This window comes from Patiria miniata, unplaced genomic scaffold (genome assembly GCF_015706575.1).
Source record: "Patiria miniata isolate m_02_andy unplaced genomic scaffold, ASM1570657v1 HiC_scaffold_11, whole genome shotgun sequence".
Lineage (NCBI taxonomy): Eukaryota > Metazoa > Echinodermata > Asteroidea > Valvatida > Asterinidae > Patiria > Patiria miniata.
In genome coordinates, this window is record NW_024037049.1 from 1,626,267 (window position 1) to 1,642,957 (window position 16,691).

At 41.1% G+C, this 16,691-nt stretch overlaps 1 protein-coding gene across 1 annotated transcript; it reads right to left on the reverse strand.

Moving 5' to 3' along the window:
* Positions 1–985: 985 nt before the first annotated feature.
* On the reverse strand, positions 986–15,100 carry LOC119741562. Its single transcript, XM_038217365.1, has 9 exons — positions 14,937–15,100; positions 14,337–14,508; positions 9,235–9,451; positions 5,685–8,713; positions 4,408–4,970; positions 3,737–3,781; positions 3,011–3,157; positions 2,349–2,480; positions 986–2,031 (listed from the first exon to the last, which is right to left on the reverse strand). The coding sequence occupies exons 2-9, from the start codon at positions 14,339–14,341 to the stop codon at positions 1,808–1,810; spliced, it is 4,362 nt and encodes a 1,453-aa protein (XP_038073293.1). The 5' UTR covers positions 14,342–14,508; positions 14,937–15,100; the 3' UTR covers positions 986–1,807.
* Positions 15,101–16,691: the final 1,591 nt, after the last annotated feature.

The following is a 16,691-nucleotide window of genomic DNA, read 5'->3' on the forward strand; positions in this document are numbered from 1 at the left end:
AGGCAACAAGACTACAAGTTATTAAAAATGCACACATCTGGTCCGTTTTCCAAACCCCAGCTTAGGCTCCATCACTATTGCCAAACTGCATGAACGAAGCCAAAGCGGAGACGAAGCTGGGGTTTGGAAAACGGCCACTGTGTTCCAGAAGATAAACAAAGGGATAGTTTGGAGGCCAAGTTGCATATAATCTGCGAATGTCTAGCTTGGGCAAATCATCCTAAATTTCATGAACATTGTGTCCATTTTGTGCCTGAAATTATACCAGTATTGCATGAATATTGATCAATCAAGGAACGTCCGCCACCTGTTTAACTTACCATCCCATGGTATGTAAAGAATTACAATGTATTTTTGTGTGTGCGCGTTTCCAGTCTACTGTTCTTTTTCTCTTTTGATGTGCCGGTGTAGCATAAATTTAAGACTCTATGAAATACGGCCTCATTGGTAGTATTACGCATGCTTAATTAAGTGATGATCAGGATAATTAGGAGAGTGACCGGCACGTGAGAGGGTTTAACCAATAATAGGGAAAATGGGTCAGATTTTCACTGGAGTCTTTTTTTCATATCATACCATTACCAACACGTAAATTTGGCTGTATTAATCTAAAGCTATAAAAACAGTAAATACACCACGTGAATTTCCCGCTCGTTTTTTTTTTTTCCGGTTATTTTCGGTTTATTTCTTCTTTTTTCACAACATAGCTTACCTGACCCGACCCAAACCAAAAATCCCAAAGCAAAACCGAACCGAAACCGACCCGACCCGACTTAAATGATGAAAAAAACGTCCCGACTTGACTGAAATGATGGAAAAACCGACCCGACTCGACTGAAATGATGGAAAAACTGACACGACCCGACTGAAATGATGGAAAAACCGACCTGACCCGACTGAAATGATGGAAAAACCGACCTGACCCGACTGAAATGATGGAAAAACCGACACGACCCGACTGAAATGATGGAAAAACTGACACGACCCGACTGAAATGATGAAAAAAAACGACACGACACGACTGAAATGATGGAAAACCGACACGACCCGACCCCGTCAGTTTCGAGTTGGGTCGGTATCGGTTCTGTTTTGCACATTACTTGCCAGTGTGTCTGCATGGAGTCCAATTCTCTGTGTACTGGACTAAGGTCCAAATTCTACATAAAATTGGCAGCAGGTAACGTTTACTTTAAGCTATAGATTTGGATACAGTCATAGCGACTAGGCCTAGAAACAGCCCTGTTGCAGCACTGCCATGTTTGAAAATGGCCACAGTAAGAAATTACTTCACCATCAAGAAAAGATTTTGCCATTTCTTACAGTAAATGTTCCACCAAGAAATGCATCGAGATGTTACAATTATTACCTTTTCACTATGGAAATCAACTTCAATTTCTTTGTTTTACAAACGCCCATATTAAACTCTTAAAACCTGCAGTATCTATTGGTTGTCCACTTCATCTTCTAAATGAAAGTCGTAACATTTTAATTGGTACACCAAAGCAAAGTAAAATTGTTGACACGATATGGCTTACACAAAAATAAGAAAAAAACATGTACCCATATAAAAAAACTTTCACTGGGTATTCCAACATCATAATTTGTTCCTTCATCCTCATGCCATGCATAAATGGACAATAACAGTCTGTGTTTGCACTTCAATCAAGTGCAACCTGCAAAATATGGACAGAAATGATCCTATTTGATACATGTATAAAATAGGGACATTTGCTGTAATGTGGAATAAATGTTAAAGTTAACATTTTTCAACTGCAACAAGGATATACTATGCAACTCTATGAATGTTTCAGTTCTTTTCTTTGTCCCGTTCGATGCCACATAGAATAGTTTTCACCTTGTACTTAACATCCCTCCACGACCGCTGATTGAGAGCAGGATGCATTTTTTCCATGCATGCTTCACACTCACTTTTACCAGGAACTCTGTGACACTTTATTATTTCGTGTAGTCCTGTCCAAACAGCCGAAGTTTCGGATTTGCTCCATGGCCTTCGAGATTTGGGAGCAGTGCCTGAAAGAAAAATCAATGCACACTGCAACTGAGAACTCGGGCAAGATTACACAACACAAAGTGGCTTTAATAAACAGATGGCTTTTGCTAGTTTTGTTCACTGCATAAAATACGCCATTTGTGTGCAAGGATTGAATAATCCAATGTTCACATTCCACATTTAAATTGTAGCCTTTAATAGTTTTGCTATTTCAATGGTCTCATAGACTGCTAGCTATTTGACCATCTCGATATATACATGTATAGACTGGGTTGAAACTGGTTACTGCAATCTGCCTTGTTGCTCAAATGGTATAAGGAGAATGAGTTAAACCAACCATTGGACTTTCCTGTTGGCCTGGGACCTGGTTCTGGAGACTGCATCGGGCTGGACACTGCAGAGGCACGGACATCTGTCACATCTCCAGTGCGTTGTTTCTTCCTGGTGTGCGTTGTGGACCCTGCTGCTGCTTTGGAAGTACCGACAAAGCAAATATATATTATACAGCAAAGCAAAATGTTTTAATGTGTTTTAGAAGATATATCATTAGCCACACCTTCCTGTTTTGGTAGTTTTGGTATTATCTGCAAAGTCGCGTAACAAACAATCCATTACATTGTCTTGTACACAGCAGTAACCCCCAGCATGCTGTTCGATTTGCTTCCATCAAACAGATTCCGTTGTTATTTGAGTTCCACTCAGGTACTGCAATTCGTCATGTGAGTGACCACTTAGGTCTATCCAAATTTGTTTGTAAAACAAGAAATAATCTAGTGCATTAGATCACTTTGATCTGAAATTACTAGTTTGCAACTTAATTAACATATGTCACAAATCAGTATTTTGTGAGATGGTTTCAAACAGGCCTGCAGTACGGTAGCTTTCAAAAAGATAAGCTTTTTGCCATTTCTGTGTCTTGAGCCTTTACGTATTCTACCCCCTTTAAAGTGTAGCACCAGTACTCAAATACAGTAGCGAGAATGAGTTAATTAAACCAACCATTGGACTCTCCTGTTGGCCTGGGACCTGGTTCTGGAGACTGCATCGGGCTGGACACTGCAGAGGCACGGACATCTGTCACATCTCCAGTGCCTCGTTTCTTCCTGGTGTGCGTTGTGGACCCTGCTGCTGCTTCGGAAGTACCGACTGGATTATACAATGTACAGCAACAGATTAACAATTGTGCATCAGCAGAAAACAATTACGTTTTAGTTGTATTACATGCACATTTGTAAATTGTTTGCACTAGGTTGGTCTGCAAATCTTTTTGACAGCAGATGTTGCGGTAATGAGTTGCTTCTTCTTATGTGCTGGGCTGTTGCATTATACCAACATTTCTGGAGGAAAACCAGTAGTACACCCAAGGAAAAACAAACAAACAGTCATGTACATTATGCATGTATACAGCAAAAGGGGATTTTTCTCAGTAGGGCACTGTGTACAAAAACTAAAGAGGTATGTGTTTATAATGTTAAACACAAAGACACAATGGGACGTCCTTAGTTTGAGCCCATATACACAATTATTTGCACATGTATGTATGTTCACTGCAGTGATGAGCCAAGCATTAATTCAATTCCTGAACCAGCTATTTACACTTGGTAGTTCTTGGCAAAGCAATTTAGCAAGAAGTGAATCAATAATGCAAGAACATCACCCATTTCCAAACACAAATAATGGTTCTGGGCATTCAATATTAGAAACGGTTGTAACGGAAGTATGTACCTTGAGCTTCTTCAGTGTCTGAATCCATATCTGGCACAGGAATGTCTGTAAGCAAAATAGTGAACAAAAAAACCCCCAGAATAATAAGTTTACAAAATATACATTCAAAAACTTATGCATAAAATATGCATGCTAGATTCCATCAAAACACCTGCAGCTACATGTATGACTGGGCATGGAAAAATACGGAACAATTCATAACTTTGAGTGTCAACACTAATATCAATCATGTGGCATACACAACATCAAGTGACGCGGCAATGATGAATTAAATCAATTATCAGGAAAACAAAGCTTGTGTACATGTACTATGAATTTAGTCAAAATTTACTGACAGGTTTGTTTGCAACTTTCCAATGATGGAATGCAGCTGTTATTTTATATTTACTTGGGGATAATTAGGAGAAAAGTAGGAGATACGCATTCTGATCACTAGGTAAATCTTAAATTGTCTAAGCTCCACATGTATCTAAAATGATTGAAAACTTAATGAGCAATTCTAGTTATGAGCTGTTGCAAAAAATGAATGCAAAGTTGAGGTCGGTGGCATGACAGTATAAGGTGCAGGGTCTTCATCAGAGGTTAAATTCAAGACCCTGATGTAGACTCTGCAAGGGGTAAACATTAGGCTACTGACTACAACCTCTAAAGCTTGAATATGTGACACTCACCATCAAGATCTATTTCGTCCAGGGACTTCCCCACAAACTTCCCTACATTGCCACTGTCAATGGCCAACATAAGTTTGGCTACTTTTGTCAGTTCGATAGTGGGTGCAGAGAGACGATAGTAGTCTCTGTGAACATTGATGCTGTGTCCAAGATGGTCTGCTAACCAATCCAACTGAGAGTCCTTGAGGTTGAGGATCTGGCTTACTGTTGCTGTATACTTTCGCATTTTTGTGGTGCGAATTAGATGCGGTTTCTGCAAATTGGCTTCCTTAGTGAGTTCTCGCAGACTATCACAGGCTCGTAGGTTGGTGTTACAGCCAGGTCGAGCAAAGAAGTATGGATTCTCTTTGGGTACCCCACAAACATCACGACAAGTTGTCAGCTGATCCATCGCTGCCTTGGTCTCTGCCGGAATCAGAATGGGTACTTTCCTCCCGCGTTTACCACGTGTATACACCATATCCAATTCCTGCATTAGGTGGCGTTCAAGAGGCGTCAGATACTGCTTTATGTCGGAGATACTTGCTGCATCCCAGTTGGGCCGACTTGTATACGACTTGAGACTACATGAAAAAAAAGAGGTTTTTTTTAAGTACATGTTAAAGTGTAATAATAGGGTTTAAAAAGATTTTAACATTTGCTTGGTGGAAAGACAATATACACTAGTTAGAGGTTTGTGGATGCACAATGTGTTTCATCTCTTTTATGGTTACATGTATGTGTGGCTCTGAAAAGAACCAGGTTTACTCAACATATATCAAACATATGTATGCTCTGTTTGCATTCAGGAAACTGAAGATGGATAGAGCATACTGTTTGACATGTCGAGTAAATGTGGCCAGTTCTTCTCAGAACCACATACATGTATACTCACCAAAGAGATCAACAAACCTCTAGTGTAATGGGGTTGAAATACATTTTTATTGCCAATTTCATAACCAATTCACAATGAACAGGCATACATCATTGATTCTAGTAGGGTTGGTGCACCATCTGATATTTTTTTTAACTGACAAACATAGCTGGGCACATTTATCGTTACATGTTTTCAGTGGTGGCTGACATGTCCACTATTAAGTACTCAATGTTGGCAACACCCCGATGAAATTATCAGCTAAACCATAATGCATAAAAGATGTCAAGCAGGAAAAGTGTATTATTACCACAGAGAGAAAATTGGGTATTGACTCCAAGATGTTTGTGACTATTAAACATTTTAGGAAGTTGATAAAGAAGAGCAAATATGAGCAAGTCCTTGTGACATTAACACAACTTACGCAAGCTGCTCTGTTTCGCCTGTTCTTCGTTTGTTGAAGGTTGTGAGTCGAGCAAGGACTAACTCACTACATCTCCGAAAATTCACGGCAGATGCTCGTTGTTCCAGGTTCACTGTTGCTTTCTCGATGTTTTCTTGCAGGAATGATGTGAACATTTTTACATCATCAGATTCAGGAAGCTCTGTAACCTTGTTATACTTGCGCTGAGAAATTTTGCCAAGGACTTCTGATGAGATCTGCTCGGCCCATTCAGCTTCTTTGAGCTTAAGGAAACACTTGGCCTCCTGCTCAGCTTTCTTGTCTCCTCTTCTCAGGGCTGAACACCTTTTGATTGCCGCCAATTTGGAAAGAGTGTGGCCCAGTTTTAAGGCAACTGAAGGTCGCTCAATTTCATCAGTCTGGCCTGATGTCAAGCGCACACCACGTACCACAGTGTCAAACTTCTGGGGCTCAATAAAGTCATCTACTAAAGCATTTGACTGTGTGATCTCATGTAGATTGATCATAAGCCTTGCAACCAGTCGCATTTCTTGAGCAACATAATGCCTTCTTCTCTGCGGGTCCATCCCAAAAGTGCGACTATGTGCATTTCCCAGCTGAATTATTAGGGGATCTTGCTTCACCACTTGGGATATCTTGTCCTGCTTCATTCCTACTAGAACAGTTTTCACCAATGGGGATGCTTCTGCGAAATCATTCATGAGTAGACAACTTTCAAGCTTTACATTTCTGAAACTGTCTTCGGTGTCTATTTCACTTTCCTTGGCAATGCAGTAGTACTTCATGTGCTTTCGAAAGTCACTGATGCGATAAAACCCCAAGCAATCTGGGCAGGGCCCATAGTCTGTGCTGTCACTACCATCATCTGAAGGTCTTCTAACCATTATGAGCTCTCCTTGCTTCAATTCCTTGACCATTTTGTTGTGGTAATAATTTCCACGATTTCGCAAAAGTTCAAAAGCTTTGGCCCTCTCTGTGGTTTTAACTTCCATAGATGCAATCCTTTTCACTTCTTCTTCATCTTTGTGAGCATGTAGTAAGTGCTTGCTGATTTTTGTTACAAGTTTAGAACAGAAAAAGCAAGCCTGACGTTTGTTGTAAACTCTCTGTTTTGTTTCTTTACTTCTTGAGACAGGGGGGAAATATATCGTATCTCTATCAGGAGGGATTTTGGATTCATCAGAAAAGTGCATGTCATCATCTGAAACACACAGAGATTCGTCACTACCATCAGGGGTGTTGCCATCACCATGTCCATCAGAAGAGTTCTCATCAGGAACTGTCGAGCCATCAAGACAAGAACCAACAGGACAGGCCCTATCAGTAACTGGCAAACATGAAGATGGTGAATTTCTCGCACTGGCATGTGATGCAATGCCACTTTCAATGTGAGCAGTACTACTAGCCCTTTCCCCTTTGCCATTTGGACAGTTTTGCAGTACACAAGAATCAACAAGCTTAGAAGAATCTCCATTTGCCTGAGAATTATTGTCATCACAAGCAGTGTTTTCCCCCGACACAGAAATCAAGTGTTGACAATCTCCAGCACTGTCATTTTGCATACTCGCCAACAAAGACATGACGTCACAACTTACGAACTGTGCCACACCATCAGCAGCAGGTGACATGGCCATGTCTGCATGAGCAACTTCTGTCCCAAGTTCTTGAGGGGTAGAGCATGATGAATTGAGGTATGTTTCATTGTACAGAAATACAGGAACTGTGGCTCTGTTTGAAGTTTCCATCAATGGTTTTCTCGAGTTGCACGGTAGTGGAATGATGAAAGAGATCTCTGAACTTGTATCAGAGTCCTCTACATATGACTTGTTTGGAGAAACATCAGCAGGGCATTCCCTTTTGTCACTGGCTACGGAGTCCTTAGTAGCCTGAGCGTCAGCACAGTATTCCATGTGGCCATCGGCTGTAAAGTTCCTGTTAACCCAGGTGTCAATCAGCAAGACATCACCATTGGCTGCAGAGTCCCTAGATGCCTGAGTGTCAGCAGGGTAATCCAAGTGACCATACACTGCAGTGTCCCCAGTAGCCCGAGTATCAATAAGACTTTTCATGTGGCCATCGGCTGCAGAGTCACCAGAAGCCTGAGTCTCAGCAGGGCATTCCATGTGGCCATCGGCTGCAGAGTCACCAGAAGCCTGAGTTTCAGCAGGGCATTTCATGTGGCCATCGGCTGCAGAGTCACCAGAAGCCTGAGTTTCAGCAGGGCATTCCAAGTGGCCATCAGCTGCAGAGTCACCAGAAGCCTGAGTTTCAGCAGGGCATTCCAAGTGGCCATCGGCTGCAGAGTCACCAGAAGCCTGAGTTTCAGCAGGGCATTCCATGTGGCCATCGGCTGCAGAGTCACCAGAAGCCTGAGTTTCAGCAGGGCATTCCATGTGGCCATCGGCTGCAGAGTCACCAGAAGCCTGAGTTTCAGCAGGGCATTCCATGTGACCATCGGCTGCAGAGTCACCAGAAGCCTGAGTTTCAGCAGGGCATTTCATGTGACCATCGGCTGCAGAGTCACCAGAAGCCTGAGTTTCAGCAGGGCATTTCATGTGACCATCGGCTGCAGAGTCACCAGAAGCCTGAGTTTCAGCAGGGCATTTCATGTGACCATCGGCTGCAGAGTCACCAGAAGCCTGAGTTTCAGCAGGGCATTCCATGTGGCCATCGGCTGCAGAGTCACCAGAAGCCTGAGTTTCAGCAGGGCATTTCATGTGACCATCGGCTGCAGAGTCACCAGAAGCCTGAGTTTCAGCAGGGCATTTCATGTGACCATCGGCTGCAGAGTCACCAGAAGCCTGAGTTTCAGCAGGGCATTCCATGTGGCCATCAGCTGCAGAGTCACCAGAAGCCTGAGTTTCAGCAGGGCATTCCATGTGGCCATCGGCTGCTGAGTCACCAGAAGCCTGAGTTTCAGCAGGGCATTCCAAGTGGCCATCGGCTGCTGAGTCACCAGAAGCCTGAGTTTCAGCAGGGCATTTCATGTGACCATCGGCTGCAGAGTCACCAGCAGCATGAGTGTCAGGCTGAAACACAATTATAGTATTTTCATTAGATGAATTACACTAGGACTCGTTTAAAAATTGATGATAAGTGTTGATGGTGTTTGATTACGACAGTGGTTGTTGTGGTGCATCTGCTCCACCACAAACACTGTGCTGAAAGTGGTGATAGCGATGATGATGATGATATTGACAATGGTAATGACGATGACTGTGATAAAAATGATAATGATTTTAACAACGACAATTTATACATGGAATAATAATGAACATATCCATATAGCACCAGCATCTATCCAAAAGTGCTCATGGTGCTTTATATTAATATACATGTATTTAAATGAAATAATAATACAGACTGATGGTCTCTGGGAGTGGTCCCGTAGATCATACACATGACAAAATATGGATCCATTAACTTATTCCCTATTTGATACAATTCATGTTAATATAAATACAACTTACAACTCAAAAAGTCACTCATCCTTTTGACTGCAATCAGCATTTTCTTTAATGAAAAAAAACAGAGAAATGTTTGTGTTTACCTGCAGCTGGTTCCATGGGAGGTCTTTTTCAGAAATCCCATAATCATACAGGATCTCTTGTCCAGGAGATATATTGCGCAGGGCAAACAGGCAGAGTGTTGGCTGTGTGTCTATTTGAAGCACCTTTACATGTGCATTCTGTTGTCGTTTAGTGCCATGGTTGACTAGCCTCCCTAAGATCAGTCCTTCCCCATCAGGTTCTCTGGTTGCATCCACACTTGAATAATAAAAATGGGAAAAACAACAAATCCATTTTAAATGGAATCACATAGTGATGCAAATTGGTTGTTGAACAGTCGTGTACATTTGCACAAGCCATGTACATTTGCACATTTGATTAACATACCCCACATGGTAACCAGTGTGGGGTTGGTTGGTTGTGGGAACCATTTACATGTAGCACACAATGTTTGACTGTTACTACCGTATTTGAACAAGTACCCCACATGGTACCCAGTGTGGGGTTGGTTGGTGGTGGGAACCATTTACATGTACATGTAGCACATAATGTTTGACTGTTACTACCGTATTTGAACAAGTACCCCACATGGTAACCAGTGTGGGGTTGGTTGGTGGTGGGAACCATTTACATGTAGCACATAATGTTGACTGTTACTACCGTATTTGAACAAGTACCCCACATGGTAACCAGTGTGGGGTTGGTTGGTGGTGGGAACCATTTACATGTAGCACATAATGTTGACTGTTACTACCGTATTTGAACAAGTACCCCACATGGTCCCCAGTGTGGGGTTGGTTGGTGGTGGAAACCATTTACATGTAGCACATAATGTTTGACTGTTACTACCGTAATTGAACAAGTACCCCACATGGTACCCAGTGTGGGGTTGGTTGGTGGTGGGAACCATTTACATGTAGCACATAATGTTTGACTGTTACTACCGTATTTGAACAAGTACCCCACATGGTACCCAGTGTGGGGTTGGTTGTTGGTGGGAACCATAAATGTAACACACAATGTTTGACTGTTACTACCGTAATTGAACAAGTACCCCACATGGTAACCAGTGTGGGGTTGGTTGGTGGTGGAAACCATTTACATGTAGCACACAATGTTTGACTGTTACTACCGTAATTGAACAAGTACCCCACATGGTACCCAGTGTGGGGTTGGTTGTTGGTGGGAACCATAAATGTAACACACAATGTTTGACTGTTACTACCGTAATTGAACAAGTACCCCACATGGTAACCAGCGTGGGGTTGGTTGGTGGTGGAAACCATTTACATGTAGCACACAATGTTTGACTGTTACTACCGTAATTGAACAAGTACCCCACATGGTACCCAGTGTGGGGTTGGTTGTTGGTGGGAACCATAAATGTAACACACAATGTTTGACTGTTACTACCGTAATTGAACAAGTACCCCACATGGTACCCAGTGTGGGGTTGGTTGGTTGTGGGAACCATTTACATGTAACACACAATATTTCACTGTTACTACCGTATTTGAACAAGTACCCCACATGGTACCCAGTGTGGGGTTGGTTGGTTGTGGGAACCATTTACATGTAGCACATAATGTTGACTGTTACTACCGTATTTGAACAAGTACCCCACATGGTCCCCAGTGTGGGGTTGGTTGGTGGTGGGAACCATTTACATGTACATGTAGCACATAATGTTGACTGTTACTACCGTATTTGAACAAGTACCCCACATGGTACCCAGTGTGGGGTTGGTTGGTTGTGGGAACCATTTACATGTAGCACATAATGTTGACTGTTACTACCGTATTTGAACAAGTACCCCACATGGTACCCAGTGTGGGGTTGGTTGGTGGTGGGAACCATTTACATGTACATGTAGCACATAATGTTGACTGTTACTACCGTATTTGAACAAGTACCCCACATGGTTACCAGTGTGGGGTTGGTTGGTTGTGGGAACCATTTATATGTAGCACATAATGTTTGACTGTTACTACCATATTTGAACAAGTACCCCACATAGTTACAAAGCAGAATTAGAGTAAAAAAGATTGGAAAATGGAAAGCATTTTTGAAGATCAAACTTGTTTTTAAATGTAATGCATTTAAAATCAGAACGTGTTTTAAAACATCGAATGTATTTTTCCAAACCGGATGAAATTTTACATACCGAACATCTATACGATTCGAACCCATTTCCTAAAACCGAATGCAATTTTACAGACCTGTAACATCTTTTTACAATTCGAATGCATTTCTTAAAACAGAATAAAATATTACAGACCTACTGTAATATGTTTTTACGATTCAAATGCATTTCTCAAAATCTAATGCAATTTTACAGACCTAACATGTTTTTAAAATTCGAATGCATTTCCTTAAAAACCGAATGCAATTTTACAGACCTAACATGTTTTTACAATTCGAATGCATTTCCTAGAACCGAATGCAATTTTACAGACCGAACGTGTTTGTATGATTCGAATGCATTTCCTAAAACTGAATGCATTTTTACAGACCTAACATGTTTTTACAGACCTAACATGTTTTTACGATTCGAATGCAGTTCAAACCGAATGAAAGTTTACAAACCTACACTCCAATGCAGATAACCCGACATGAAACAGCCGTATATGTTTTGAATTTGAAAAGCGTTTCAATCTTTTTGGCCACATTCAGCCCGAATTTTACCGATGATCCGAAGTGCACCCAAATCTGCGTGAACCTGGCCGCGTATTCGGCCCGATCCTCCAGCCCCGTATTCACGTAGTACGGAGGCCAATAAACAACACTATAGTTATGAGTTTTAAAAACTATTGTTTTTGCAACAAAACCGCCACATTGAGGACTAAAGAGCAGTCAAAATGCCCATGACATAAATAAGGGTGTCGCCCTGTCTACACTAGATTTTTCCCTGTTTTAAAGGGGAATAGGGTTCCCCCCCTACAATTTGTTGTTCATTTTTTTACTCAGTCTTGTGAATTTCTCATTTCTTTTGTTGGTTTACTCGGGATGGGTCCACTAGGTCCCCTCGTAGTTTACTTGTTTTCAATATTTAAATGTTTATATTTTTTCATATTTCAATTTTTGATATGAAATGCCTTGTATTGATATTTTTTACATCTTTTTTTAAGTATGTTTTCCTACAACTGTTATTATTTTATGTTTAGATTGGCTTATTTTGTAAAAACTGCAAAGTGCCTTGAGGGTCTTTTAGGCGGATTTTGGCTCTTTATAAATATCCATTATTATTATTTTTATTATTATTACACTTTATTTTGGTTTCAGCTGTATGAGGTGTTGCACATCAAGTTTTGCAGTTTTTACAAAATAAGCCAATCTTAACATTATAATTACAAACAGTTGTAGGAAAACATACTTAAAAAAAGATGTAAAAATATCAATACAAGGCATTTCATATCAAAAATTGAAATATGAAAAAATATAAACATTTAAATATTGAAAACAAGTAAACTACGAGGGGACCTAGTGGACCCATCCCGAGTAAACCAACAAAAGAAATGAGAAATTCACAAGACTGAGTAAAAAAAGGAACAACAAATTGTAGGGGGGAACCCTATACCCCTTAAAACAGGAAAAAAACTAGTGTAGACAGGGCGACACCCTTATTTATGTCATGGGCATTTTGACTGCTCTTTAGTCCTCAATGTGGCGGTTTTGTTGCAGAAACAATAGTTTTTAAAACTCATAACTATAGTGTTGTTTATTGGCCTCCGTACTACGTGAATACGGGGCTGGAGAATCGCGCCGAATATGCGGCCAGGTTCACGCAGGTTTGGGTGCACTTCGGATCATCGGTAAAGTTCAGGCCGAACGTGGTCAAAAAGATTGAAACGCTTTTCAAATTCAAAACATATATACGGCTGTTTCATGTCGGGAAATCTACATTGGAGTGTTAGGTTTGTGACCTTTCATTCGGTTTTCGAACTGCATTTGAATCGTAAAAACATGTTAGGTCTGTAAAAACACGTTAGGTCTGTAAAAATGCATTTGGTTTTAGGAAATGCATTCGAATCGTACAAACATGTTCGGTCTGTAAAATTGCATTCGGTAAATTAGGAAATGCATTCGAATTGTAAAAACATGTTAGGTCTGTTAAATTGCATTTGGTTTTAGGAAATGCATTCGAAAATCATAACGCAATGTCCAGCTACGAAACACGAAACGAATTCGAAGTGTTGTTATTCCGCGAAGTTATGATGGCGCTGCACTATTGGTGGATTAAAAAGGCAAGTAACGTTCGAGTTATCCTACACAGGCAACCCATCGCGCAACACAGATCTGCGCGATCATCCAATAGTACAGATTGGCCAGATCGCGCTTAACATAAACGTGCACACAATCATGAGTATAACTGGTTTCCTACTTCGACTACGCAAAGTGTATATGAGTTTTGTGGGAATCATCGAAATTGCAGTTTCTCACATACTGCATACGTATAAGGACATGGCTTATACATTGCCTAACGCTATGTATGAATCGAATCCTTGTACACGTCCATGTGGCATAGGAATTAAGTGCTGTTTTTGTGTGCCGGTGGGGCCAGGGACGGGCGAACTTCCCATGCGGTGCGCCATCAAAAATCATGGTACTCTCGCTATTTTACCCTATTTTATTTTATTTTCCCCTCATGTTCTCAAAAATCGTACTCATATGATTTTCAACACTTTTAACAATATTTGATTGTTACTATCATTGAACAAGTACCCCACATATGGTAACCAGTGTACATTCATTGTTAAACAGCCGTACATTTCCACAAGTACCCCACGTGGTAATACCAGTGTGGGGTTTGTGGAGTTGGGTGACTCTGGAACCAATCAATTGCCAGTCATTGCTTTACAGGCCCAGCACATTTTCAATTGCACATGGCCGTTGTTATCATCTACATGTAGCACCCACTGTTTTTTACAAGCGTACATGTACAGTACATTTGCACACTAGTACCCCACATGGCAAGCAGTGTGGACTTGGCTGGTTTTGTACTATTTGGCAGTTTGTGCTTCACATACCGGGCCATTTTTAACACCCCCACCTCCCCACAGTTACAAGTCTGTTTTAGTTTTCAAAAATAAAACATGTAATACAGTAATTCCCAGGATAGAAGTAGAAATAAAATAAAACTTACCACATCCTAATTATTCCAGTGTGTGAAGTGCTTGGAGTGGTGAAGAAAAATCGAAAACATGAGCCTTCTTCCTTCTCTCTTTGCCTTCCCTCTTCCTCTGATATGAGGTCGCCATTATATATGCACAGAAATTCCCCCTTATGAATTTGTTCAGTTGCAAACACACCTCTTCCTGTTGACATGGCAAAAAGTGAACAATTCTGTAAATATACCATTTGTTCATTGTAGTCACTGAAAATAGAATTGTCCCATTCAAAACTGTTTAAAATGTGCAACTTGATCAGAACTGTGAATACTATCGGACATTGTTGAAATTTCACATATCCTGTAAAATTAATTGAGTCAACTCAATGTTCTACAGAAAGATCAGCTGAACAAGTACTTTTGAGGTGCAGTGTATATCCACGACCTAATAATGAATCATCTTGGGCTTCTATCTTGGTCAGCAAAGACTGGAATCAGAGATTTCAGGATAAAGTCTCAAACACCAAACCAACATACTAACATGTACTTCCCTAAACCTTATAAAATGAGCTTTCGCTTCAAATTTCTTGCAACAAATAGTATTTTATAGAAAAACCAATGTGCAATATGTCTTACCTTTAGAAACTGTTTCCTGCACGACAAACTTCTGCAGGTCCCTCCCAGTCCGTTTTGATGTTGTAGCAACATCAATTGGGTTCACTGCACCACTTCGAGCAGATTTGCGAGTTTTCCTTGGTGATCCACCAGGATGGACTCTGTAATTTCCAAAGCATTTTAGTTGTTTTAAAATTTCAAAAGTGAAGGGGGGGGGGGAGGGGGGCTTACCATCTTGACAGAAAGTTGAATTTGCAGCTATATTCCGACAAGTTATTCTCACCGTACCACTGCGTCGCGTCGTTCACGTAAAATTTATTTGAATTGTCAGCTACATTGTTGTTATGTTATTGTCATGTGACCCCGGGGCTCACGTGACGTGACGTGCATAATCCCATTCTTAAAATTGGGGGGGGGGGGGGGGGGGAACAATTTTCTCATGCGATAAAAAGGAGTTTTTGGGCATCCAATCTTAACATCTTGTCTTTTATAGCTGACAAAAAGGTTGTTACTTCTAACCTTTTTGTCAACTATAAAAGACAAGATGTTTAGATTGGATGCCTAAAACTCCTTTTTATCGCATGAGAAACTTAATTGTTCCCCCCCCCCTATTTTAAGAATGGGATTATGCACGTCACGTCACGTGAGCCCCGGGGTCACATGACAATAACAAAACAACAGCTGACAATTCAAATAAATTTTACGTGAACGACGCGACGCAGTGGTACGGTGAGAATAACTTGTCGGAATATAGCTGCAAATTCAACTTTCCGTCCAGATGGTAAGTTAACCAGCATACCACCCACTTAATCAGGGAAGTCTACAGATATCTTACATGTCTTAGGCTGCATATCTTGTCGTTTTATGGCTATTTGGGGGCTGAAAATAATGAAGGTTTTTTTTTTTTTTTTTTTTTTGTGGACGTGTGTCACACACAGGGATTTCAACGCGAGTTTGCGCTTGGACTCTACTATCGCCAAACCTGTCCAAATGTTAAAAAAGGCAATTTGTGCGGCCAAGTTACTCGGACTCGTCTAATACGGGCCTAATTTTGACAAACTTACCTTATGCAATATTTAGAACGATAGACAGCCATATAATTGTACTAAAGCAACGAATGTACCCAGCAGCAAGCCAATCAATAGGGTGACACAACAATATGTTACATTGTTTGCATGTTGCAGTTCTGATTTCAGTTGGTTACACTTGGTACATTCAAGTTTTGGCCTTGTACTAGTTGTAGTAGAAGCAGAACCCGAGGCTGCAGAAGGTTCCTCATGATCAGAATCATTGTGATGAACTAAAGTGCTGTCCCGGTCGGAGGGGAGTGAAATTGAGAAATCATCGCTGGATTGTGAGATTACATGTAAATCTCTCAGTGTAGGCATTTTTTTCAACATGGCTGCACGCCTACCGCCGGTAACGTTAGGATTCATTTCGTTACAATATAGGCCTAATGTGTATAGCCTAGGCCTACTACATACATAGGGCCTACATGACCCTAGCCTAGGCATAAAGCACTGATCAACTAAATGTGCCAAAAAGTAAACTTACTGTTTATATCCACGTCGATCCATGTCCAAAAGTCACTCATAAGTCTGTCCTATGGGTTTTATCTTCAGGGAAAACGCTCCACTTTAGCATCTTTAGTGGCCATCGAGGCAGACATTTTTACTAAATTGCAGCGCACGCCGTAATCTGTGTGTGTGAGCACCACATGTTGTCACTTGTGGGGCACCAGTATTGTGCCAACAAAAGAGGGCGCTATACTGTGTA